The sequence below is a fragment of the Saccopteryx leptura genome, chromosome 10, assembly GCF_036850995.1.
Source record: "Saccopteryx leptura isolate mSacLep1 chromosome 10, mSacLep1_pri_phased_curated, whole genome shotgun sequence".
NCBI lineage: Eukaryota > Metazoa > Chordata > Mammalia > Chiroptera > Emballonuridae > Saccopteryx > Saccopteryx leptura.
This window is the reverse complement of record NC_089512.1, coordinates 9,123,771-9,146,660: the sequence shown is the minus strand read 5'-3', so window position 1 is coordinate 9,146,660 and position 22,890 is coordinate 9,123,771. Positions and strand designations below refer to the sequence as shown.

Genomic DNA, 22,890 nt, shown 5'->3' with positions numbered 1-22,890 from the left:
TGTTCCATCTTCCAGAATGACCTAGCTCACTCATTCATCTCCTTGGAGAAGTTCACGGAGAAGATTCAAGGCCCAGAGGTGATCCACCTCAACCCCAGGTGGCATCGCTTCAGGCTGGTCAGTGGTCACTATCTGGCAGAAACATCCAAGATTGCTCCCCACCAGCCACGACCACTGTGCATGGCAGGTCACTCTGGCTGAGACCTGAGTCAGAACCCATCAGAGAGTTACTGCTCCCCTGAGGATGGGGACATGGAGCTGGCCCTGTCCTGGTTCTCAGTGTGGAAGAAGGGGAGCCATTTCGACAGGCTTAGGGACAGGGAGCTGTGGAACAACTCACGTAGGTACTCGCGGTACTTCTCGCCAACAAAGACATAGAGGACAGGGTTGACACAGCAGTGCATGTAGGAGATCACCTCTGACACTTGAACAGCCAGGAATAGCTGTTTGCTCTGCTCACAGTTCATGTTCTTAAAAGTGCCTTCAAAAAGAGAGATAAACAAGAACAGATTGAAGGGCGTCCAAAAGAGTAAATAGATGATCATGATGACAATAATCAGACGAATGGCTTTGGACTTCCTCTCATTGGGCCGTCTGAGCAGAATCTTTATGATCCCCGTGTAGCAGACGATCATGATCACCAGAGGCAAGACCAGCTCCAGGATTTTCAGTGTCAGAGGCTGGGACTGGATCCATTTTATGTCAGAATTAGAAATGATAAAGTAGACGCAGATGTTTCTACCTTCATACCACACGGAAAACTTGAAGTAAAACTCTGGAATTGAAGTCAGGAAGGCCAGGACCCAGCTGACTACGCTGGTGATGATACCAAATGTGACGGTCCGGACCCGCAGGGCTAACACAGCATGGACGATGGCCAGGTACCTGTCGATGGTCAGCAGGATGATGAAGAAGACCTCACTGTACAGACCTACGTAATAAAGCCCCGACAGCAACTTGCACATGACATTGCCGAACACCCAGTTATCTTTCCGATACTGGTGAATCCAGAAGGGCAGCGTGAAGAGGAAGAGCAGGTCAGAAATGGCCAGGTTGAGGACGTAGATGTTTGTAATGTCCTTGAGCCTTTTATGTTGCAAGAGGACCAGAACCACCAGGAAGTTGCCAACCAGGCCAATGACAAACACCAGGGAGTACAAAGGGGGCAGCAGCTGAGCTCTAAAAGACCTTACAGTTTCATATTGGCATGGGGTTGTGTTCAGTGAGTTGGATTCTGTGGTCCGGTCATAGTCCATTGAAATGTTTGAAATTTCCATCCTGCTTTCTTCCGCGGGTCCAGGTAGATGGTTTATGTATTTACTTTGCTGGTAAAAGCAGTGGGCTCTGGACAACAGAGACAAGGCAGTTATTATATGACATCAACCACTTGACAGCTGTTTATTGAGTGAAAATTGCCGACTGTGAACCAAGTCCTGGGACACAACCTTGAACGAAGTGGGCCCAGGTGTTCTTTACTGTCATGGAAATTGTAGTTCAATGAGGGGTGCGTCCGATGTGGGGGAGACAATAAACAAATGAGTGCACAAACCATGACGTCAAACACTTTGGCAATGACTGTGGGGAAGGGAACATCTGGTGGATGGAGCACCCAGACAAAGGGAGAGCAACCTCATTCTTCATCACCAACGCTTCCCTCATGATTCCCACGGACCTGTCATTGGACTCAGTGTTAAAGAATTTGGGAGGGCACCATTTGTCTCCCATTTTAGACATGATGACAGAGAAGTTCACAGTGGGTAGGACACATCTGGTAAAATGAGAACTGGAGCTCAAATCCAGTGTGTATCATTCTCACATCCACTCTTGAAACTACTTGAACTTTCAACCTCCAATCACAGACCTGCGACCTTGCATATGAAAGTCCATGAGGATACGTGAAAGGAAGCAGTCCTGGCTGAGTTTCAAAAACTTACAAGGTATCTTCATGGCCTTTGGAGCTAAGAAGGCAGTTTTTTTGTTTTATATTTTTCTGAAGTGAGAAGCAGGGAGCAGAGAGACAGACTCCTGCATGTGACCCGACTCGGATCCACCTGGCAATCCCACTAAGGGGCAATGCTCTGTTGCTGCCAGAGCCATTCTAGCACTTGTGGCAGAGGCCATGGAGCCATCCTCAGTGCCCGGGGCCAACCTTGCTTTAATGGAGCCTTGAGTGTCATAGGGGAAGAGAGAAATAGAGAGAAAAAGAGGGGGAAGGACGGAGAAGGAGATGGGCACTTTTCCTATGCACCCTGACTGGGAATCGAACCCAGGATTTTTATATGCCAGGGCTATGCTCTACTACTGAGCCAACTGGCCAGGACTTACAAAGGTTCTTTGCTGAGTTGACATAGGACACTGGGGGCACATGACTCTGTGTGGTCATTTAATCTTTTTTAGTTCTCACAAAGCCTAGAGATGTTCCAATCATTTGGTTATCCTGCAGTGCACCAATTATCCCCCAAACCTCAGTAGTGCTGCCACAGTGCAATCCTAGGAGGCGAACAAATCCCTTAGTTGAGGACACGGAGGACAGCAGAGCGGGCTCAGACTGGCCCACGGCACACATCCTTATGGGGCCCAGGCAGGACTATAGTAACTGTCAGACTCCTGGGACAGCTGTGAGGACTCAGGGGAAAGCCAGGCTGGGTGAGCAGGTGACCTAGTGAGAAGAAGGGGGTTCTCGGGAGAAATGACTCAGAATATCCTGAAGCCATGTGGTGTTGCACAACCAGGTAGAAGCTGGAATTCTCAGAAGTGAGCTCTGAAATAGTTTACTTAACGTTGTCTTGAAACAAACACAAACACAGAAGAGAAAGCACCACTAGGTGGCTTGCCTTACAGGACTCTGCACACCTGCTCTTCAGCCCTCTTTCCAGTCCTTTCTGACCACTTACTGAGGACGCCTCCCCAAACGGAGCATGGGCTTTGGTGTAACCGACCAGCTGTGTGAACTTGAAGGAGTTCATCTCTCTCCCTGAGCCTCAGTCTCTCTTCTGTAATGTGAGAAAGTATCCGTTATGTAGGAAGATTTCTGTGAGGTAAAGTATGAAAAAAGCCGGTTCTGGCCTTTGGCAGAACATCAGTAAATGTCAGGGGACATCCTACACTGCAAGGATTTTTCCCTGAGGACTCCAGCCACCAGGAATGTCTGAGTCTCCAATCCCATTCTGGCTGATGTCCCCTGCCCCAGAGTTCTCCCGCCAGGTCTCTCTGTGGTTAATCTAGAAAGGGAATTCTGCTGGATGATGGACACAGCCGTGGGAGGTGCATTTTCAGATTGTCACTATGTTGTCACCAATCTGAAAGCTTTGATTCAAACAGCAATCATGTAGCAAGACTTGCCTACATCATAATTTTCTTCACCCCGAAGTCTCTGGGGCTCTTCCTTATGCACCACTGCGTGAATGTTTCCTGCTGAGAAACTTACATTTCTGCAGTGGCCTTAGAAACTTCAGGCCAATAGTGGGGGGGCTGGATGTTGGACGACTCAGCTAGGGCATTATTATTTTCTGCCAAATTCATTTCTTTGGATCACTTCTCCACCTCTGGCCTAGCCCTGTGACTGAGGAATCAGCCCTCTTCCTGGAGAAACCAGGGCTGGACATCACTAACAAAGCCAGGTTGACAACTTCTAATTTATGCTGCCACGGCCAGGGCCGGCGGATCGACTAGCAGTCAGCACAATGGCGACCACAGGGTTTGGAGAGGAAGCAACAGGCGGCTGGAAGCACAGGAGCAGCTCGGGCAACACTGACCCTGGGAGCCCCGTCTTTGGGGAAACTTTGGCAGAGGAGAAGGCACCTTGAGTCAGCATTGTCAGATGCCATTAAACAAAGTAACCTGCATCCCCCCTGCCTTCTAATCCATTCACTGTTTTCCCTAGAGGTGGGCACCATGTAATAACACTGCTCCCCAAAGGACTGGGGCTGGGGCGGGGCCTTGAAGGATAAACCAAGGGCATGTTGCAGCCAACCTGCCGGCCATGCTGTCCATCTGCCCCCAGGTCGTTGCACAGTGGTCAGCTATGGCCCTGGAGCCTGGAACCTTCCAGTGCCAACATGCTCTATCCTGAGAGTAGGGGAGCCTCTGAGCAGGGAGGGCCGTCTGTGCGGTAAAGACACCAGGCCTGAGGTGCGGGGCAGCTGGCTGTTCCTGGTTCATAAGAACGAATCGTGCCCATGTGTCCCCAACCCCACAGTCAGCATATTGGTAGCTTGAAATCCACCACAGTGGGCATGTTTACATGTAAAATCAGCTACACTGGAAATCAGGGCTCTCTCTTCAGGAAAGCTGCTATGCAATTTTCAGGGAAGCCCATTTTAAAATATTGAGCAGCACATCAATGCCCACCTGCCACCCCGCCACTCTCAATAGCCTAAGAGCTGTCCTGCTGGTCAGAGTGAGAACAAAAGGTCGATGAGTGACACAATGCCTGGTGGCAGGCTATGCACACTCCTGGGAATTTCTACTCTGGAAATTTGAGACCCTCCATTTTGGGGCTAGGGAAACTGTTGAAGAAGATACCTCCAAATAGCCCCTACCCCATTATTATGAGAATAAAATTCTACCTCCACTTATTTAGTAGGAGAGAAAGGATGCATCCCAAGAGGTCACCAGGACATCTCCCTGACTTTAGGGGAAAAATCCTACCTCTTTGAAAGTCAAGCCACAGTGTGAGTTGGTGAATCCTTGGTTCTAGTCTTCTTAAGAAGATAGTTGAGTTTCAAACCATCCCGCATCTGCAAAGACTTTTATATTCCTAGCCCCCTCCTGCTACACCATGTATGATTTTCATTTCCATGCAGTTGATTTGCAAGTAATTTCCTCTTGAATAGCCTTCCACACAAAGTGGCTCTTGTTCCTTAATGCTCTGACAACTTTCTTAGTCAGTCTTATCATTCAAGAAAGCTACTCTTTTTTAATAACAACAAAAAAGCTTATTTCACATCTGACTGCCCATCTTATAAACCCTCCCATTCTCAGCATTGCTACACAGTTTGGTGCCTTGCAGGTGCGTCAAGGGACCATCAGAAGCACTGTGTGCACGGATTCACCCAGATGACCCTCCACAGAAGCCGACAGGACAGAGAAACAAGTGCCACTTACTCTGGTGTCAAAGGATTCTGTTCACAAAGTCTTTGTTTGTAGAGTTTTTAGAGTCTTTGTTTTCCAGGTTCAAGGTCCTGATGCTGTAGGAAGTCTTTCACTTCCTGTGTTACATGGAGACAGGACTCTAGGGATCTCAGTCATGCAGAATGCAAAGAAGGAGGGAAATTCTTCTTTTTACGTAGGTGAGTGTGGAGGAGCAGTAAGGACACTAAACACTGCCATGATGCTGAGTTTCACGTAAACTTTTTTCCGTGGTCATTTGGTGGCACTTCTCTCTGTGGGCTCTGTCTTAAGGGCATTGGGGGAGGGTGATGAGGTGGTGTTGTTTGGGGTGAGGGAGGTGGCAGTCAGGTGTTCCCCAGAACTTGTGCAGCAACAGAAGACTGGGAATGGGAGGGGGACTGATGCAGAGAGGGGGGGTCTCTGTGCTGACATCCAGCCTATGCTAAGGACCCCTGACCCAATTTAGCTCAACACTTAAGAGGAACTAGTTTATAGCTACAGCTGTAAGTAGAAAATTCTCACAGCCCCAGCAGATCTAATCTTGCCAACAGAGGCAGGATGCGTTCCTTGTGCATCAGCCTTGCAGATATTGCAGGAAGGCGGTTTATTCTCCTGAGAACCGTGTGTACTTTTGCAAAGATATTGTATATACAAACGTTTTGAAAAAATTGTAACCTTGTGGGTTTTCCTGTAAATAACCCTCTCTCCCCGAGCTCACCGATGTTCATTGCTTTCTCAGCGCAGCAGACAGACCACTGGCCTGTGAATAAAGTTTTCCAAATTCAATCAGTTTGGGCTCTGGATCCATTCAGTGCGATTGAACCACAACATTTGGGGACTCGTCCTGGATGCACCAGACTTGACTGATGATCGGAGCCTATTTGGGCCTTCAGGTGCCCTGCCTAGGGGGAGATCTCTGAGCTATGTTCCTCAGCCCCAGGCAGATAGGTGGCACTCAACTGGACGTTGAGCAGCTCAGTATCTCAGCGGTAAGCAACAGGGTCCGGACAGGTTGGAGCGCACCCAGTGGTGTTGGCGGCCTTGCTGGATGCAGCATAACCTCCGGGACCCGATCTGGGCACATGATAGTGGCCAGTGATCTCCGGTTTGGTTGGCCAGTCAGGTTTAACTGGCCAGTCAGGTTTCAGGTTTGGTTTTTGTCTAGTTTGGTTTTTGTCTGGTTGTGCATTCTCTGGAGTGTTTGTCTAGTTGTCTTTCTCAGTCTAGACCTCATGAAGTCTGTCAATATGGGTCAGGCTGCTTCTTGTGCTAAGTGTATGCCACTTGAATGCTTTTTGAATAATTTCCAGGACTTCAAGGAACGAGCTGCGGACTACAGAGCAACCATTAGCTCCGGGAACTGTGCACACTCTGGGCGAGGTAGAGTGGCCAGCGCTCCCCTCAGGGAACTGGCCTTCCAAGGGAACTACTAAAATCTCTCTTACTTATCTGGTTCAACCAGTCATCTTCAGGCATCCTGGACACCCCGACCAAATTCTGTGTATACAGATTTGGATTGATGTTCTCACTGAGCAGCCAAAGTGGCTCAAGGATGCCTCCTGTTGTAAGGTACCAAAGAGCTGGAAATTGATATTGATATTCTGGGAGGGAAAGTCAGGCTTTCCTATCAGGCTTTCCTGTCCTGTCCCTCCTTTAGGGAGGGGAAGGAGAAGAATGTAGAAGTTTCTGGCTTGCAAGAACAATGGGTCATTCAGTTTTAAATCTAAGGTAAAGGTTAAAGGAGAAATGTCTTCTCCTTCAATAGGAGGCAGAATTTACATACCATCTTGCATTGATGGTAATTCTTCCCCCCTTCCTGGAATCTTGAGAGTAAAATATCTCTAGGCTAATGAGGGAAGAGGAACCCTGAAAGATTTGTAAACATCTTTGATTGTGTTACCTTGGAAAGTCTTAATGTATCTGTGTATCCCCTAAACAAATGTTGTCAGCTTGTGCAGTAACATCATACTCTCCCCCGCCCATGTGTGATCAACGGTATATAAGCAGTCCCTGAACTATTTTTGAGGCTTGCACACAATTTGGGTCTGTTGCACTGTGTCCGCAATATGCGGCCAGCATATTTAATAAATCTCCTCCTTTAATAAAACTCTTAAAAACTCATCTGGACATGGTGTCTCTAGGAGAACCTGCGGAATTAAAGATTGGGTACTTTATAACACTGTCACGCCTCCATTTGGAGACCAGATGAGATCGGGTGAGTTCAGGGTAGTTTAGAAAAATCTACTTTTAAAATTGTCTAAAGATACATTGAAAACTCTCTGGAAATTAAAATGGCCAACTTTAGAGCAGAATAGTCAAATCAAGAATTGCTAGACCCAGAGAAAGCACAGGCAGGCGGTCTAGCACACAATCACCACACACCCACCTGCAAGCAGGTGGCATAGCCAGGATGTGGCCAAGTACAGCAGCAGAGTTAGGGAAAGTAAAGGCAGGCGGGCTGCAGCTGGCTGCATGAGAAGTGGTGGAGAGAAGAAATAAAAAGAAGGATGGCAGCCTCCCCTCACAGTTCTGGCACCTTCCCCTCTCCCTCGGACACCTGGAATCCCAGGCACCCTGACCAATTTCCCTATATTGTTTAACAAAGAAACCTCTTTCTTGGCTCAAGGGCTGCGCCAAGTAATTAAGGCAAAATAAAACAGCGCAGTAAGCCAGAGGCACACTACCACCACCTTGCAATAGCCCTCCCCCCACTTTCACTCCAGGGAATCCCTGCCTCCTACCTAGAGCCAGACCCGAGGAGAAGATTTAGGGAATGCTGCCCCTTCTAAACCCACCCCTTTAGTTATAATACTCAGGAGTTGTAAGAAAGGGTCCTCAGGGAATTATAGGATTCTTATGTCCCTGAGGAAATTGAGGACCTAATGTAAACTAGAATACCCCACCCACTGTTAGGAAAATGAGTTTGTAAAATACGTATTCTTTGAGTTTGCTACCCCAGCTCTTATATTGACTTAATGTTGTAAAGCACTGTAGGTCAAGAAAGAGAGGGTTAGCATCTCTTTGCCAGCTGGGTAGCCACGAAATAATAACAGCATTTTGATCATTCCTTATTTTTCTCTGTAAATCACTAGTTCATTAGGGATAGTAGTTTATAATCCTCTTATTGTAAATTGTACTAAATTTATACTGATAATAAGGCATATAGAATTGTATATCTGCCAAATACAAAGACTTGCTTTTTGTACCAAGGATCTGTTATTGTAGAAAAAATATTTTCTATGTTAGAAATGTATGTTATTTCAAGAGTATTTTGTTAATTCTCCTTTTTATTTGCTATTTCATAGCCCTGTGATGTTGAAATGTTGTTTTGAATATTAGGGGATATGTAATGATTACTAATGTACTGATTCAGTATTATTCAATGTTGGGTCACTAAACCCAGAGTGACAAATATTAGTGTTGATTAGTTTGACAGTAAAATTCTCAACATAACAGGTAGAAAGGAGAACAGAGAAAATAAATGACTAATTGTAGTAGCAGGGAACATTTCAGTTTTGTGTCCAGATTAAAGGGCTAGAATGTGAACAGAAATCTGTTTCGCTTGAGCTTTTTAGACATTATCTGTTAGGGTGCATAAAGTTATAGCATAAATAAGGTATGTTTTCTTAGAATGTAAAAGAGTTAAATTAAGTAGAGTGTAAGCTTTATTTTATGAAATATTAGTCATTTCAGTTAGTACTTTTGACTAGATCTTTAGAACTTGAGGCAGAGATGTAATAAGAAATAGTTTAAACTCTTTTTTCCAGGTGATCTATAGAATTAGAAAGCTCAGAATCCCCTTTCTTGGGGAAGCTTCAAGTCCTAACAGGACTGTTAGAATCTGTACCGCACATACCTGCCCCACTGAGGACAACCGAGACCACGTCGAGAAAGAAAAAGAACCATAAGTTTGTCTAAGGTGTCAGAAGTTATTCAAGATTCTCAGAAGACTCCGCAGCTTTCTAGACTATAGAAACCTCACAGAGTTTAAGTACCTCTAGACCTAGAGGCTCCAGAAGATACTAAGGCATTGAACTTAGCCTTTATATAGCATTCAGCTCTAGAAATTAGAAAGGAAATGTATTCTAAGTTTTTAAAAGGTAGAAACATAAGGTGCTAAAAATCTAAGTATTTTGGAAGGGACATTGCTCCTCCCTAACTCACATAAGTAACTCTGTTTGGCCCCTAAGATAGCTAGTTAGGCAAAGACGGGTAAGATTCCTGAAGGCAGGAAGAACCTAAGGCAGGCACAGTTGAAGAGGGGCCATCGGAGAAGGCTTAAGAACTAACAAAGGTGAGGTTCAAACCTCGCCCCAGAGAATGGAAGAGACTGCTCCCCTGAAATAGTGGCCATCATCCACTGTCCAGAGCCCCCAAAGAGGAGAACTCCATAGAAACTCTAGAAAAACCAAGCAGCTGATGGTACTACCAATAAAGTAGCCCTAAAACCAGTGGGTTTTTTAGGAAATTTTAGTAACTTTACTAGAACCCAGGTTGCCAAAAGTTTTTTTACAACCATTTTGAAAAAGATGTCCCTTTGCCAGCAGGAAAGGGACGAGTAAGAATAAGAAGAAATAATTAGAAAAGTCAGAATTAGAATCTAATGAAGAAGGCAGAATGTATGAGTGTTTAGTCTGTGCCCAAATAAATAGTAAACAAAGTAAAGAAATTATAAAGAGAAACAGGCAGAGAGGAACTTTCCCAGGGGAACATTTAGAAATAGAGTTTACTAAAATAATTGACAGGTAGGTAGAAGCCTTTCCTACTAGAAATGAGACCGCAGTAACAGTTTTTAAGAAATTGCTTTATGAAGTGGTTCCCAGATTTAGTAGTTTATCCATTAATATCGGGTCTAATAATGAGCCTGCCTTTGTATCCAATATCTCACAGCTGGTAGGAAAGGCACTCAATATTAATTACAAATTACATTGTGCCTACAGGCCCCAAAGTTCAGGGCAGGTAGAACCCATGAATCGTATCATAAAGGAAACTTTAACTAAATTAGTTTTGAAACCAGTAAAAAGTAGCCCACCTTACTCCCCTTAGCCCTCCTTAGGGCAAGGTGTACCACCTACAGGGAAGAATTAACTTCTTTTAAAATAATGTTTAGGGCCCTGGCCGGTTGGCTCAGCAGTAGAGCATCAGCCTGGCATGCGGAGGACCCGGGTTCAATTCCCGGCCAGGGCACATAGGAGAAGCGCCCATTTGCTTCTCCACCCCACCCCACCCTCATTCCTCTCTGTCTCTCTCTTCCCCTCCCGCAGCCAATGCTCCATTGGAGCAAAGATGGCCCAGGCGCTGGGGATGGCTCCTTGGCCTCTGCCCCAGGCGCTAGAGTGGCTCTGGTCACGACAGAGCGACGCCCCGGAGGGGCAGAGCATCGCCCCCTGGTGGGCAGAGCGTCGCCCCTGGTGGGTGTGCCGGGTGGATCCCAGTCGGGCGCATGCGGGAGTCTGTCTGACTGTCTCTCCCCATTTCCAGCTTCAGAAAAATACAAAAAAAAAAAAAAATGTTTAGGAGACCCCACCCTTCCTACCGAAACTCGAGGAAGAAATAAAAGCTAACTTAAGTGATCACTCCTTCCTTAAGTACTTACAGGGTCTACAGATGACTCAGTAGGCTGGCCAAAAGACTGTCCAAGTGACACCTCCAGCACTGCCAGGAGATCTGGTATATCCCGTCCAGCCTGGGTAAAGACTCAGTCTGGGTAAAGAAGTACAACACGCAAAGACTGACTTCAACGTGGACGGGTCCACCACAACCAGTTGAAGCCTGCAGTCCCAGCAGAGTCACCCTCATGGACAGTGGAGACTGACCCCGCCAACCCTTATAAGTTGACCCTGAGAAGAACGGCATACCCAGCTCCAGCCACAAACTGGAAGCTGGCTGGTCTATGCGCAGCTAATACCTAGAGAAACTCACTGAGGACCTCCTTTTAATTGGACTTTGGGGAGGGAGAAAAACTAAGGTCAAAGGAAAGCCAGAACAAGTTGTCTTAAGTGTTGATGCATGTACTGCTTTGAGTCATACAGAAGGGAGATATAAGTCCCTTTGCGAGAAGGGAAGCTACAAGGTAAATGAAAAATATATATGCTTATACTTAACCTATAAATACTAGCTACTTAGAGGAAGGACATCTCCAAAAGGAAGAAAGCAAGGTGTTATGAAGCCACTTATCTCTTTAAAAGATAAGAAAGTTCATGAAAGTTGAGGGGTATGTAAGTTGCAGAAGGTTTGTACAGGTTATAACAGGGTTAGATAGGGAAGAAAAACGCAAGGAAGTAAGAAATTAGTATGAAAGTTTATTCTCCTCATCTCCTTGGCTCACTATGCTGCTTACTGCTCTTACTGGGCACCTTATACTTATAGTAGGAGTCACCATTGGTCTGTGTATTATCAACTGCCTCACGCAGTACGTACAAAAAAAGAATTCAAGCCATAAAGCTTCTAGTATTAAGGGCACATTATCAGCCCATTCATACCGATAAGGAAATAATGATTTGTTTTCCCGATAAAACCAGTGGGGAATGTGCTGTCATGCCAGCCCACCCTAAGGACCCCTGACCCAATTTAGCTGAACTCTTAAGAGGAACTAGTTTATAGCTACAGCTGTAAGTAGAAAATTCTCACGGCCCCAGCAGATATAATCTTGCCAACAGAGGCAGAATGCGTTCCTTGTGCATCAGCCTTGCAGATATTGCAGGAAGGCGGTTTATTCTCCTTAGAACTGTGTGCTTTTGCAAAGATATTGTACAAAACTACTCAAAAAATTGTAACCTTGTGGGTTTTGCCTATAAATACCCCTCTCCCCCCAAGCTCATCATTGTTTGTTGCTTTCTTGGTGCAGTGGACAGACCACTGGCCAGTGAATAAAGCTTCCCAAATTCAATCAATTTGAGCTCTGGTTCCATTCAGTAAATTGTACCGCAGCAGTCTCATTGTCAGTGAGCAGTGTTTTCTTTCTCTTTTCCATTTTTTCTTTCTTTCTCCTTCTTTATAACTTTCTTCTTTTCTGTCTTTATTTTTTTTTTATTATTCTTTTTTTTTTTTTTAGTTTCTTTTTTTTTAAATTTATTTATTTATTCATTTTAGAGAGGAGAGGGAGAGAGAGAGAGAGAGAGAGAGAGGAGAGACAGAGAGAGAAGGGGGGAGGAGCTGGAAGCATCAACTCCCATATGTGCCTTGACCAGGCATACCCAGGGTTTTGAACCGGCGACCTCAGCATTTCCAGGTCGATGCTTTATCCACTGCGCCACCACAGGTCAGGCTTCTTTATTATTCTTATCGTTTATTATTTCTTCTAAAGATTGCAAGTAAAAGTGTTTAAACTAGAACCCTGTGTCCTCTGTTCCTCAATAATCTGGTTAGTAAACCAGGGGGAGGTGGCAACTTCTCTTTGGCACCCCTTGTCCTCCACTGTCACTGCTCACTGTCCCTCTCTTCTCCCCTGTCTGCCCCAAACCAATAGAGCTGTTTTACACAGAGAAAACCCCAGCCCGGAGTGCATACAGGTCTGTAGGATGGAGTTTGCCATCTCTCTGAGCCCAGGTTCCTGTTGTCTGCATCGTCCAACACAGGCCAAGTTCAAGTCCTAGCTCTCCCCTTGAAACGGGGGCAGATCACTAGCTTTTCTTTGTCCTGCATCCCCCTCCATCAAATGAGAACACTAGGTGCTTAGGCTCATAGGAGGATAAGCGAGGTCAGCTTGTATGAGCTTCTGCAAGAAGAAAAATGAGTCATAAATTATGCTTATTCTGCTTTTCCTTACAACAGCCAATATCTGCTTGGTGCTGGAATCTCCCTGGGTCCCACCTGCTTTTCTATAAAATGAGGACTGTGCTAACCCCTCTCGCAGGCATGTTGTAAAGTATCATTCAGAAATCATATACATGACCATGCTTTGAACATTTCCCTTCAGGCTCAGTTTTCTCATCTGTGAAAATGAAGACAATAGAGGAAGTGTCATTGTGGAACATCCCATGAGTCTGCTGGGTGAGGTCTCCCCACTTTGGCAGCTTGTCTATAGAGAGATAGTGGCAGGGAGAGGCAGGAAGGGAACCAGATTGACAGCGATGGCTACAGGCTTGGGAACGTGCCGCACCCCTTTGTACAGAAAACAGGACATGTATGTGTAGGGGGCAGTGGGAGGCACATCAGTGATGAGCCTTTCAAATCATTCCCATCTCAGGTCTACCCTTTACTGACTTTGGGCTTGTTGTGTAAGTCCCAAGCATCTCTTTCCTCTTCTGTAAGGCAGGGTTATAATGCCAACGTTATAGAGAGGACTAAAGGAAGATACATTCACACACACATGAATGAATGATTTGGTGCATTGCTCAAGACATTTAAGCTGCCTGTCTTTTTTTTTTTTTAAACAGAGAAATTTATATTTATTTCAGCATTATTTATAATAGTATACTGTAATTGTACAAACTAACAACATGTCCAATAATAAGTGATTGGTCAAATCAGTTAAGGTATATCCACACACCAGCATAGTATAACTAATACATTGATGGGGACAGAGATTACTTGGACATTTTGTTTGTTTGTTTCTTTGTTTGTTTACTTCAGCTCTCTCTTGTTTGTTCATATAGGCCTGTAGTGATATGAACTTCCCTCTTTTTTTTTTCTTTTCTTTTTTTTTTTTTTTGTACTTTTCTGAAGTTGGAAACAAGGAGGCAGTCTGACAGACTCCCGCATGCGCCCCACCAGGATCCACCTGGCATGCCCACCAGGGGGTGATGCTCTGCCCATCTGGGGCATTGCTCTGTCGCAACCAGAGCCATTCTAGCACCTGATGCAGAGGCCATGGAGCCATCCTCAGCTCCTGGGCGAACTCTGCTCCAATGGAGCCTTGGTTGCAGGAGGGGAAGAGAGAGAGAGAGAGGAAAGAGAGGGGGGAGGGAGGGGGGTGGAGAAGCAGATGGGCGCATCTCCTGTGTGCCCTGACTGGGAATCGAACCCGGGACTCCTGCAAACCAGACCGACGCTCTACCACTGAGCCAACCGGCCAGGGCCTGAACTTCTCTCTTATTACTGCTTTTGCTGCATCCCAGAGATTCTGATATGTCGTATTGTTACAATATTTTTGTTTGACTGCATGTATCATTTTTTAATGATTTTTATTTATTATATTTACATAGATTCTACTGTTGCCCCAAATGCATCCCTCTTCCATCGTATTTTCCTCAAAATCTCCCTTACCCCCCTCCCTATAGCTCCCTCCTCCCTTCCCTTCAGGTTTATCCCATCCAATCATCCCCTTTCTCTCTGTCCTCTTTTCCTCTGGTCCCTTTGATCTCTCCTCTGTCTCAATTCCATTTCTCAGTTGTCATTGTTCAATGGATTCCTCAAATGAGGTTATATGATATTTTTCTTTTTCTGCCTGGCTTATTTCACTTAACATAATATTTTCCAGGTCCCTCCATGTTGTTGCAAAAGGTAAGATTTCCTCCTTTTTCATGGTCCCATAGTATTCCATTGTATATATGTACCAATGCTTTTTAATCCACTCGTCCACTGATGGACACTTGGGCTGTTTCCAGATCTTTGCTATTGTGAACAATGCTGCCATAAACATAGGGTGCATTTCTCCTTTTGAAACAGTGCTATGGTGTTCTTGGGGTATATTCCTAAAAGTGGAATAGTTGGGTCAAAAGGCAGTTTGATTTCTAATTTTTTGAGGAATCTCCATACTGTTTTCTGCAGTGGCTGCATCAGTCTGCATTCCCACCGGCAGTGCAGGATGGTTCCCTTTTCTCCACATCCTCACCAGCACTTATTCTATATTGTTTTGTTGATGAGCACCATTCTGACTGGTGTGAGGTGATATGTCATTGTGATTTTAATTTGCATTTCTCTAGTGATTAGTGATGTTGAGCATTTTTTCATATGCATATTGGCCATCTCTATGTCCTCTTTGGAGAATTGTCTATTCATTTGTTTTGCCCACTTTTTGATTGGATTGTTTATCTTCCTGGTGTTGAGTTTTACAAGTTCTTTATAAATTTTGGTTATTAACCCCTTATCAGACGTGTTTGTTGAATATGTTCTCCCATTGTGTAGTTTGTCTTTTTATTCTGTTCTTTTGTCTTTAGCTGTGCAAAAGCTTTTTAGTTTGATATAGTTTCATTTGTTTATCCTGTCTTTTATTTCCCTTGCCTGTGGAGATAAATTAATAAATATATTGCTGCAGGAGATGTAGGAGAGTTTACTGCCTATGTTTTCTTCTAAGATGCTTATGCTTTCACGACTTACATTTAAGTCTTTTATCCATTTTGAGTTTATTTTTGTGAGTGGTGTAAGTTGGTGGTCTAGTTTCATTTTTTTGCAGATAGCTGTCCAAGTTTCCCAACACCATTTGTTGAAGAGGCTGTCTTTACTCCATTGTATGCTCTTATTTCCTTTGTCAAATATCAGTTGTCCATAATGGTGTGGGTTTATTTCTGGGTTCCCTGTTCTGTTCCATTGATCTATATGCCTGTTCTTATGTCAGTACCAAGCTGTTTTGAGTACAATAGCCTTGTAGAACTTGATATCCTGAAGTGTGATACCTCCAACTTTATTCTTCCTTTTCAAGATTGCTGAGGCTATTCGTGTTCTTTTTTGGTTCCATATAAATTTTTAAAATATGTGTTCTATATCTTTGATGTATATCATTGGTATTTTAATTAGTATTGCATTGAATTTATAAATTGCTTTGGGTAATATAGACATTTTAATGATGTTTATTCTTCCTAACCATGAGCACGGTATATGCTTCCACTTGTTTGTATCTTCCTTGATTTCTTTTATCCGTGTTTTCTAATTTTCCCGAGTACATGTCTTTAATCTCCTTGGTTAAATTTACTTCTAGGTACTTTATTTTTTTGGTTGCAATAGTGAAGGGGATTGCTTCCTTAATTTCTCTTTCTGACAGTTCATTGTTGGTGTATAAAATGCCTCTGATTTCTGAGTATTAATTTTATATCCTGCCACCTTGCTGATTTTATTTATCAGGTCGAGTTGTTTTTTGACTGAGATTTTAGGGTTTTCTATATACAATATCATATCATCTGCAGTAAGGATAATTTTTCTTCTCCTTTTCTAATTTGGATGTCTTTTATTTCTTCTTCTTGTCTGATTGCTGTGGCTAGGACTTTGCCTGGTTTTGTAGTCAGAATTATGCTTGCCTCATAAAAGGAGCTTGGAAGTCTTCCTTCCTCTTGAATTTTTTAAATAGGCTTAGAAGGATAGAAGTTAGTTCTTCTTTGAATATTTGGTAGAAGGCATCGGTCCCTGGGCTTTTGTTTGTTGGGAGTTTTTGATAACTGTTTTGATCTCATTTGTTGTAATTGGTCTGTTTAGGTTTTCTGATTCTTCCAGATTGATTTTTAAAAGATTATATGTTTCAAGAAATTTTTCCATTTCATCTAAGTTGTCTAATTTTTTTTGGCATATAGTTCTTCATAGTATTTTCTTACAATATTTTGTATTTCTGTTGTGTTGGTTGTTATTTCTTCACTCTAATTTCTAATTTTATTTATTTGAGTCCTCTCTCTTTTTTCTTGGTGAGTCTGGCTAAAGGTTCCTCGATGTTGTTTACCTTTTCAAAGAATCAGCTCCTGGTTTTATTAATCCTCTGCATTGTTTCTTTGATCACATTGTTAATCATTTGTTATTTAATAACATGCTTTTTAGTTTACAAGTGTTTGAGTATTTTTCAGTTTTTCTGTTGTGGTTTATTTCTAGTTTCATGCCATTGTGACCAGAGAAAATGCTTGATATGATTTCAGTCTTCTTAAATTTGTTGAGACCGCTTTTGTGCCCTAACATGTGGTCTATCCTAGAGAATGTACCATGAGCACTTGAAAAGATGTATATTCTGCTGCTTTAGGGTAAAAGGTTCTGAAGATATCTATTAAATCGAGTTGATCTAGTATGTCCTTTAAGTCTGCTGTTTCTTTGTTAATTTTCTTTCTTGAGGATCTATCTAGTGATGTTAATGGGGTATTGAAATCCCCTACTATTATAGTATTGTTGTTGATCTCGCCTTTTATATCCACCAAAGTCTGCTTTATATATTTAGGTGCTCCTATCTTAGGTGCATAGATATTAATAATGGTTATATCTTTCTGTTGAATTGCTCCCTTTATCATTATGTAGTGACCTTCTTTATCTCTAACTATGGTCTTTGTTTTCAAGTCCATTTTGTCTGATATAAGTATTGCTACCCCAGCTTTTTTTTTCATTTACATTTGCATGAAATATTTTTTCCACCCTTTTATCTTCAGTCTATGTGCATCTTTTGTTTTAAGGTGTGTCTCCTGTAAGCAGCATATGAACGGGTCCTGTTTTCTTATCCACGCAGCTACCCTATGTCTTTTTTTATTTTATTTATTTATTCCGAAGCTGGAAACGGGGAGTCACTAAGACAGACTCCCTTATGCGCCTGACCAGGATCCACCCGGCATGCCCACCAGGGGGTGACGCTCTGCCCATCTGGGCGCGTCGCTCTGCCGCAATCAGAGCCATTCTAGCACCTGAGGCAAAGGCCACAGAGCCATCCTCAGCGTCCGGGCAAACTTTGCTCCAGTGGAGCCTTGGCTGTGGGAGGGGAAGAGAGAGAGAGAGAGGAAGAAGAGAGGGAGGGGTGGAGAAGCAGATGTGCGCTTCTCCTGTGTGCCCTGGCAGGAATTGAATTTGGGACTCCTGCACGCCAGGCCGACGCTCTACCACTGAGCCAACCAGCCAGGGCATACCCTATGTCTTTTGATTGGATCATTTAATCCATTTACATTTAAGATTATTATTGATATATAGTTGTTTATTGCCATTTTATTCTTTAAAGCTGTATTCCTCTTTTGCTCTATTATTTTCACCCTTGATCTGTTTACAACAGGCCCCTTAACATTTCTTGCAGCCTTGATTTGGCTTTAGTGAATTTCTTGAGGGTTTTTTTTCTGCGAAGCTTTTTATTTCTTCTTAAATTTTAAATGATAGCCTTACTGGATAAAGTGGACTTGGTTGTAGGCTCTTGTTTGACATTACTTGAATATTTCTTGCCATTCCCTTCTGGCCTCAAGTGTTTTTGTTGAGAAGTCGAATGTCATCCTTATGGGGGCTCCTTTATAGGTGATAGTTTTTTTTTCTCTAGCAGCTTTTAATATTTTCTCTTTATCACTTAGCTTTGGTATTTTAATTATGATGTGTCTTAGTGTAGATTTCTTTGGGTTTCTCTTTAATGGAGTTCTCTGTGCTTCTTGAACTTCTGAAATTTTTTTCCTGCATCAATTTAGGAAAGTTTTCAGCTATAATCTGATTGAACAAAGTCTCTATGCCTTGTTCTTTCTCTTCTTCTTCAGGAAGCCTTATGATGCGAATGTTATTTCTCTTCATGTTGTCACAGTACTTTCTTAGAGTTTCCTCAGACTTTTTGAGTCCTTTTTTTTTTTCTGCTCTGCTTCCGTGCCTTTATCTTGTCCTCTAACTCACTGATTCAACCTCAGGTTCATTTATCCTGCTTTTAATTCCTTCCATTGTGGTCTTAATTTCTGATATTGTCTTTGTCATTTCTGACTGATTCTTTTTTTTATTATTTCAATGTTCTTTTTTATATTTGCTATCTAGTTAGGTGTTTGTAATGACCATCTATTGTTGTTCTAAGATCTTTGAGCATTTGAAAAATTGTTATTTTAAACTCTGCATCCAATAATTTGGTTGTATCTGACTCATTCAGGTCCTTTTCTGGGAATTTCTCTTGATTCATTTGGGTTACATTTCTCTGCCTTCTCATTATGTCTGTTTAGAAGAAGGTTTTGGCCACTGAAGTCCAATGGGTGCGGCCTTTGTGTTCCCTAGGTGTGGTCTGTCTGCAGGCCCACCTCCCCCTCTACTGCTGCCTAGGGCATTCGGGTGTGGGTGCGGCTGTCATGGCGGTTTCTGCCTCTCCTCCACAGGAGCGGATGTGTTCAAATGCTTGGGTCTACAAGCCTCAGCCAACTTCAGCCTTTGCCCCACCCCCACAAGTGGGGTTATGTGCCCTGTCCCGCCGCAAGCCTCTGCACCACAGGCAGGGGTGAGCACCTTTGCTTAGCTGTGGGTCTCCGCTTGTTCCCGGGCTCCCGCCCCACCACTGTGGAAGCAGCTGGCTCGCGCATTGTGCCGCAAGCCTCGGCTCCGCAGGCTAGTTGGGCTGCGTGCATATTCTCAGTCGTGGGTCTCTGCCTGTTCTCAGGCTTCTGCCCGTCCCTGTGGGAGGATCGGGCTCACATGTCAGGCCGCAAGCATCGGCTCCGCGGGCTGGGTGAGGCTGCATGCTCTGGCATCCTTACTCAGCAGTGGGTGTCCACCCATTCTGGGGCTTCCACCATTCCCCTGCAGGCAGGATTCCAGGGGGGCCTGCAGCTGGACTGGACCACTATCGTGCTGGGCAAGACTGAGCTTACGCCTGGGCCTCAGTAGTTGTGGGCTGGCTTCCACCCTCGCCGAGAAAACCGTGCTTTGGCGTCCTGCTGCTGCCCGCCCTCCGGTGAGCCCTCAGACATGTGGGTGGGGTGCTGCACGTCAGACCCTAGCACTCAATGCTGTATTCCTTAAGGCTCCCTCCTTCTAATTGACTCTGCTCTGAGTGTTGGGGGAGAGCTTGCTTGGCTAGTGTCCTGCTTCCCTTTGCTGGTATTGCTGGTTCCAGGGGAAATATTCATTTCAGATTTGGGGAGTGACTCAGCCCAGGGGTTAGGGTGGCTGTCCCTCAAAGTGTTTCTCCCTGTACCTCCTAGATTACACTCTCTTCCCACTGCTCCAGTCCTCTCCTTTCTCCCCATCCTCTGGAGCCCAGGGCAAGAGGTTGTGAAAGAGGTTTTCTGCATGGTCCCTTTAAAAAGAATCCTGGGTCTGAGAAAAATGTCTCTGTCTCACAAACAGTATTCTGTCTTGTTTCTAGGTAAATACTATCTATATGCCTCTTCTAGGCTCTGGGGAGGCAGGCTGGGGCTTTGTTCCTGGGGCTCAGGACCCTCCTGTATCCACTAAACTCACTTCCTGCCCTGCAAGTCTCTCCCAGCTGTTGTTCACACTGGGGAGCTGGGCTGTCCTCTCTGCATTTCTGCTTTTCCTACCAGTCTCAGTGTGGCTTCTTCAGTGTTCCTTGGTTGAAGAGTCCTCTTAGTTTAGTCCAAAGTTGGTTTTTCCAGATGATGGTTCTTAAAATTAGGTTGTAATCCGCTTTGGTTCTGGGAGCTGGAAGTTGGTATATTTGCCTACTCCATCACCATCTTGTCTTCTCTTAAGCTGCCTGTCTTAATATGGGGTGTCCATCGAAGTGCAAACCATGAGCCCCAGATGCAGGTGCACACAGTGAGTCTGGAGGGGTCCTAGGACACACCACAGGGGAAGGGATAGAGGGAAGGAAAGCAAAGTTGCTGGTGGGTAGAGCCACAGAGTCCCTGGCTCTGTGGGCAGCAGCATTCTGTCTTACTAGGAGCTCAGAGGCCCTTCAGGGTCATTCGTCTTTAGGACTGAGTGGTGAGGACACTAGGCAGTGTCCATAAAATCTGTACCTGCCCACAGCTGGTGGAGGGCTGCTTCTTGAACTATTCTGGCTTCCCGTCAGCCTCGCTCACCAGGCAGGGAGGCCTGTGTTGTTGGAGAGGCTGCAGCGTGTAGACGTGCATGCTGAGGGGTGTGCCCACGGGGTGTTCAGGAGACTCAGATGCACGTGAGTGTTGGCACAGCTGAGCTCCCTACCCCTTCTCCAATAGGCACTCTGCCAAGTGGACATCAGTCAGCCTTACCCTGCAATAGGAAATAGAAGGTCTGTGTATGTCTGGTTATCTGTCGTACTTCACTGGCAGGTCAGTTTCTGAGAGTGAGGCTACTTCCAAAAGTAAAATACCTCATGCACAAGGTCTGTGTCTGGTCATCTACCTGAATGGTTTGATTTTATTTAATACAAGAAAATTCTCTATAAGGGGATTTCAATGCCAATGACAGTTCCCCAATTCTATTTTCCATTTGGTTCAAGTCCTTCCATCATAAGTTCTATGTTCTTTGTTTTTTCCAGTAGCCTAAACCCTAAAGAGGGATGCAGAGACAGCTGCTGCCTCCTGATTGGCTCTGGGCTCTGAACCAAGTCAACTGTAAAAATCCCAGTTTCTAAGCCCATTGGTGGTGGGGGGGGGGAGCCTCAGTGGATTTGTTTACAAATGGTCATGGTCACAAATCTGAAACTCTCTTTGGGCCAAGCCCTTGGCTAGCACCCTTTATTCTTTCTTCCAGAATGATCTAGTTCACTCATTCATCTCCAGGGAGAAGTTTACGGAGAAGACTCAAGCCCCAGAGGTGATTCACCTCAACCTCAGGTGGGGTCGCTCCACACTGGTCAGTGGTCACAATCTGGCTGAGACACCCAAGCTGCCTCCCCTCCGGCCACCGTGCCTGCAGGACACTTGCTGGGCCCTGAATCAAAACCATCAGAGAGTTCCTGCTCCCCTGTGCAGGGGGACATGGAGCTGGCCCCGTCCTGGTTCTTCGTGTGGAAGAAGGGGAGACATTTCCCCGGCCTCAGGGAGAGGAGTCTATGGAACAGCTGACGCAGGTACACGCGGAACCTCTCACCAACAAAGATGTAGATGATGGGGTTGACACAGCAGTGCATGTAGGAGATCACCTCTGTCACCTGAAAGGTCAGGGTTAGTTGGTCATTTTGGTTACATGAATTGACTGAAAGGACGTCTTCAAAAACATAAATAGACATAGATTGAAGGGCATCCAATAGAGAAAAAAACATGATCACGATGACAAAAATCAGACGGATGGCTTTGGACTTCCTCTCATTGGGCCGTCTGACCAGAATCTTTATAATCCCCGTGTAGCAGACGATCATGATCACCAGAGGTAAGGCCAGCCTTAGATGTTCAGTTTCAGAGCCAGGATTCATTTCCACTGATTGTGGTATTCAGGAGGGAAATGAACATTGCAGCTGATACAAATGAACTCATCCTGGGACTCAAAAAAGTAAAAGCCTGGGATAGCAGCCAGTAGGGCCAGAACCCAGCTGACTACGCTGGCAATGATACCAAATGTGACAGTCTGGGCCCACAGGGCAAACACAGCATGGACGATGGCCAGGTACCTGTCAATGGTCAGCAGAATGATAAAGAAGATCTCACTGTACTGACCTACATAATAAAGCACCCACAGCAACTTGCACATGACATTGCCGAACACCCAGTTATCTTTCTGATAGTGAATCCAGAAGGACAGCGTGAAGCGGAAGAACAGGTCAGAATAGGCCAGGTTGAGCAGGTAGATGCTGGTCATGTTCTTGAGCCTCTTGTGTTGCAAGAGGACCAGGACCACCAGGATGTTGCCGACCAGGCCAATGACAAATACCAGGGAGTACAAAGGGGGCAGCAGCTGAGCTCCAAAAGACCTCAAGTCTTCATTCTTGCACAGGATTGATTTGCTGTCCTCAAATTCTGTGGTCTTGTCCCAGTTCATTATACTGGTTGGAATTCCCATCCTGCTTTCTACCGTGGGTCTTGGAAGGTGGTTTCTGTATTCACTTTGCTGTTACAGGCAGTGGGCTCTGGACAACAGAGACAAGGCAGAGACTATGTTTCAACCCCTTCACAGCTGTTTACTGAGTGCCCACTGTGTACCACGTCTTGGGACCCAGTGTTGAGCTAGGGGGTTCCAGGGCCTCTCTGCCCTTGTGGAAACTGCAGTTTACTACAGATTGGGGTTGGGGAAGACAATTAACAAATGAGTGCACCTAGCATGATTTCAAATATT

The 22,890-nt window shown here is 44.8% G+C and overlaps 2 protein-coding genes across 2 annotated transcripts; both read right to left on the bottom strand.

Annotated features, from left to right (window-relative positions):
• Window positions 1–227: 227 nt before the first annotated feature.
• Window positions 228–1,277, bottom strand: LOC136382353 (C-C chemokine receptor type 1-like). Its single transcript, XM_066351509.1, has one exon. It carries the CDS (start codon window positions 1,275–1,277, stop codon window positions 228–230), a length of 1,050 nt encoding a protein of 349 aa, XP_066207606.1.
• A 20,198-nt stretch (window positions 1,278–21,475) lies between these two features.
• Window positions 21,476–22,596, bottom strand: LOC136381813 (C-C chemokine receptor type 1-like). Its single transcript, XM_066350345.1, is given in 2 exon segments — window positions 21,476–22,008; window positions 22,011–22,596. Coding segments are annotated over 2 exon segments (1,119 nt in total).
• Between the last annotated feature and the right edge of the window lie 294 nt (window positions 22,597–22,890).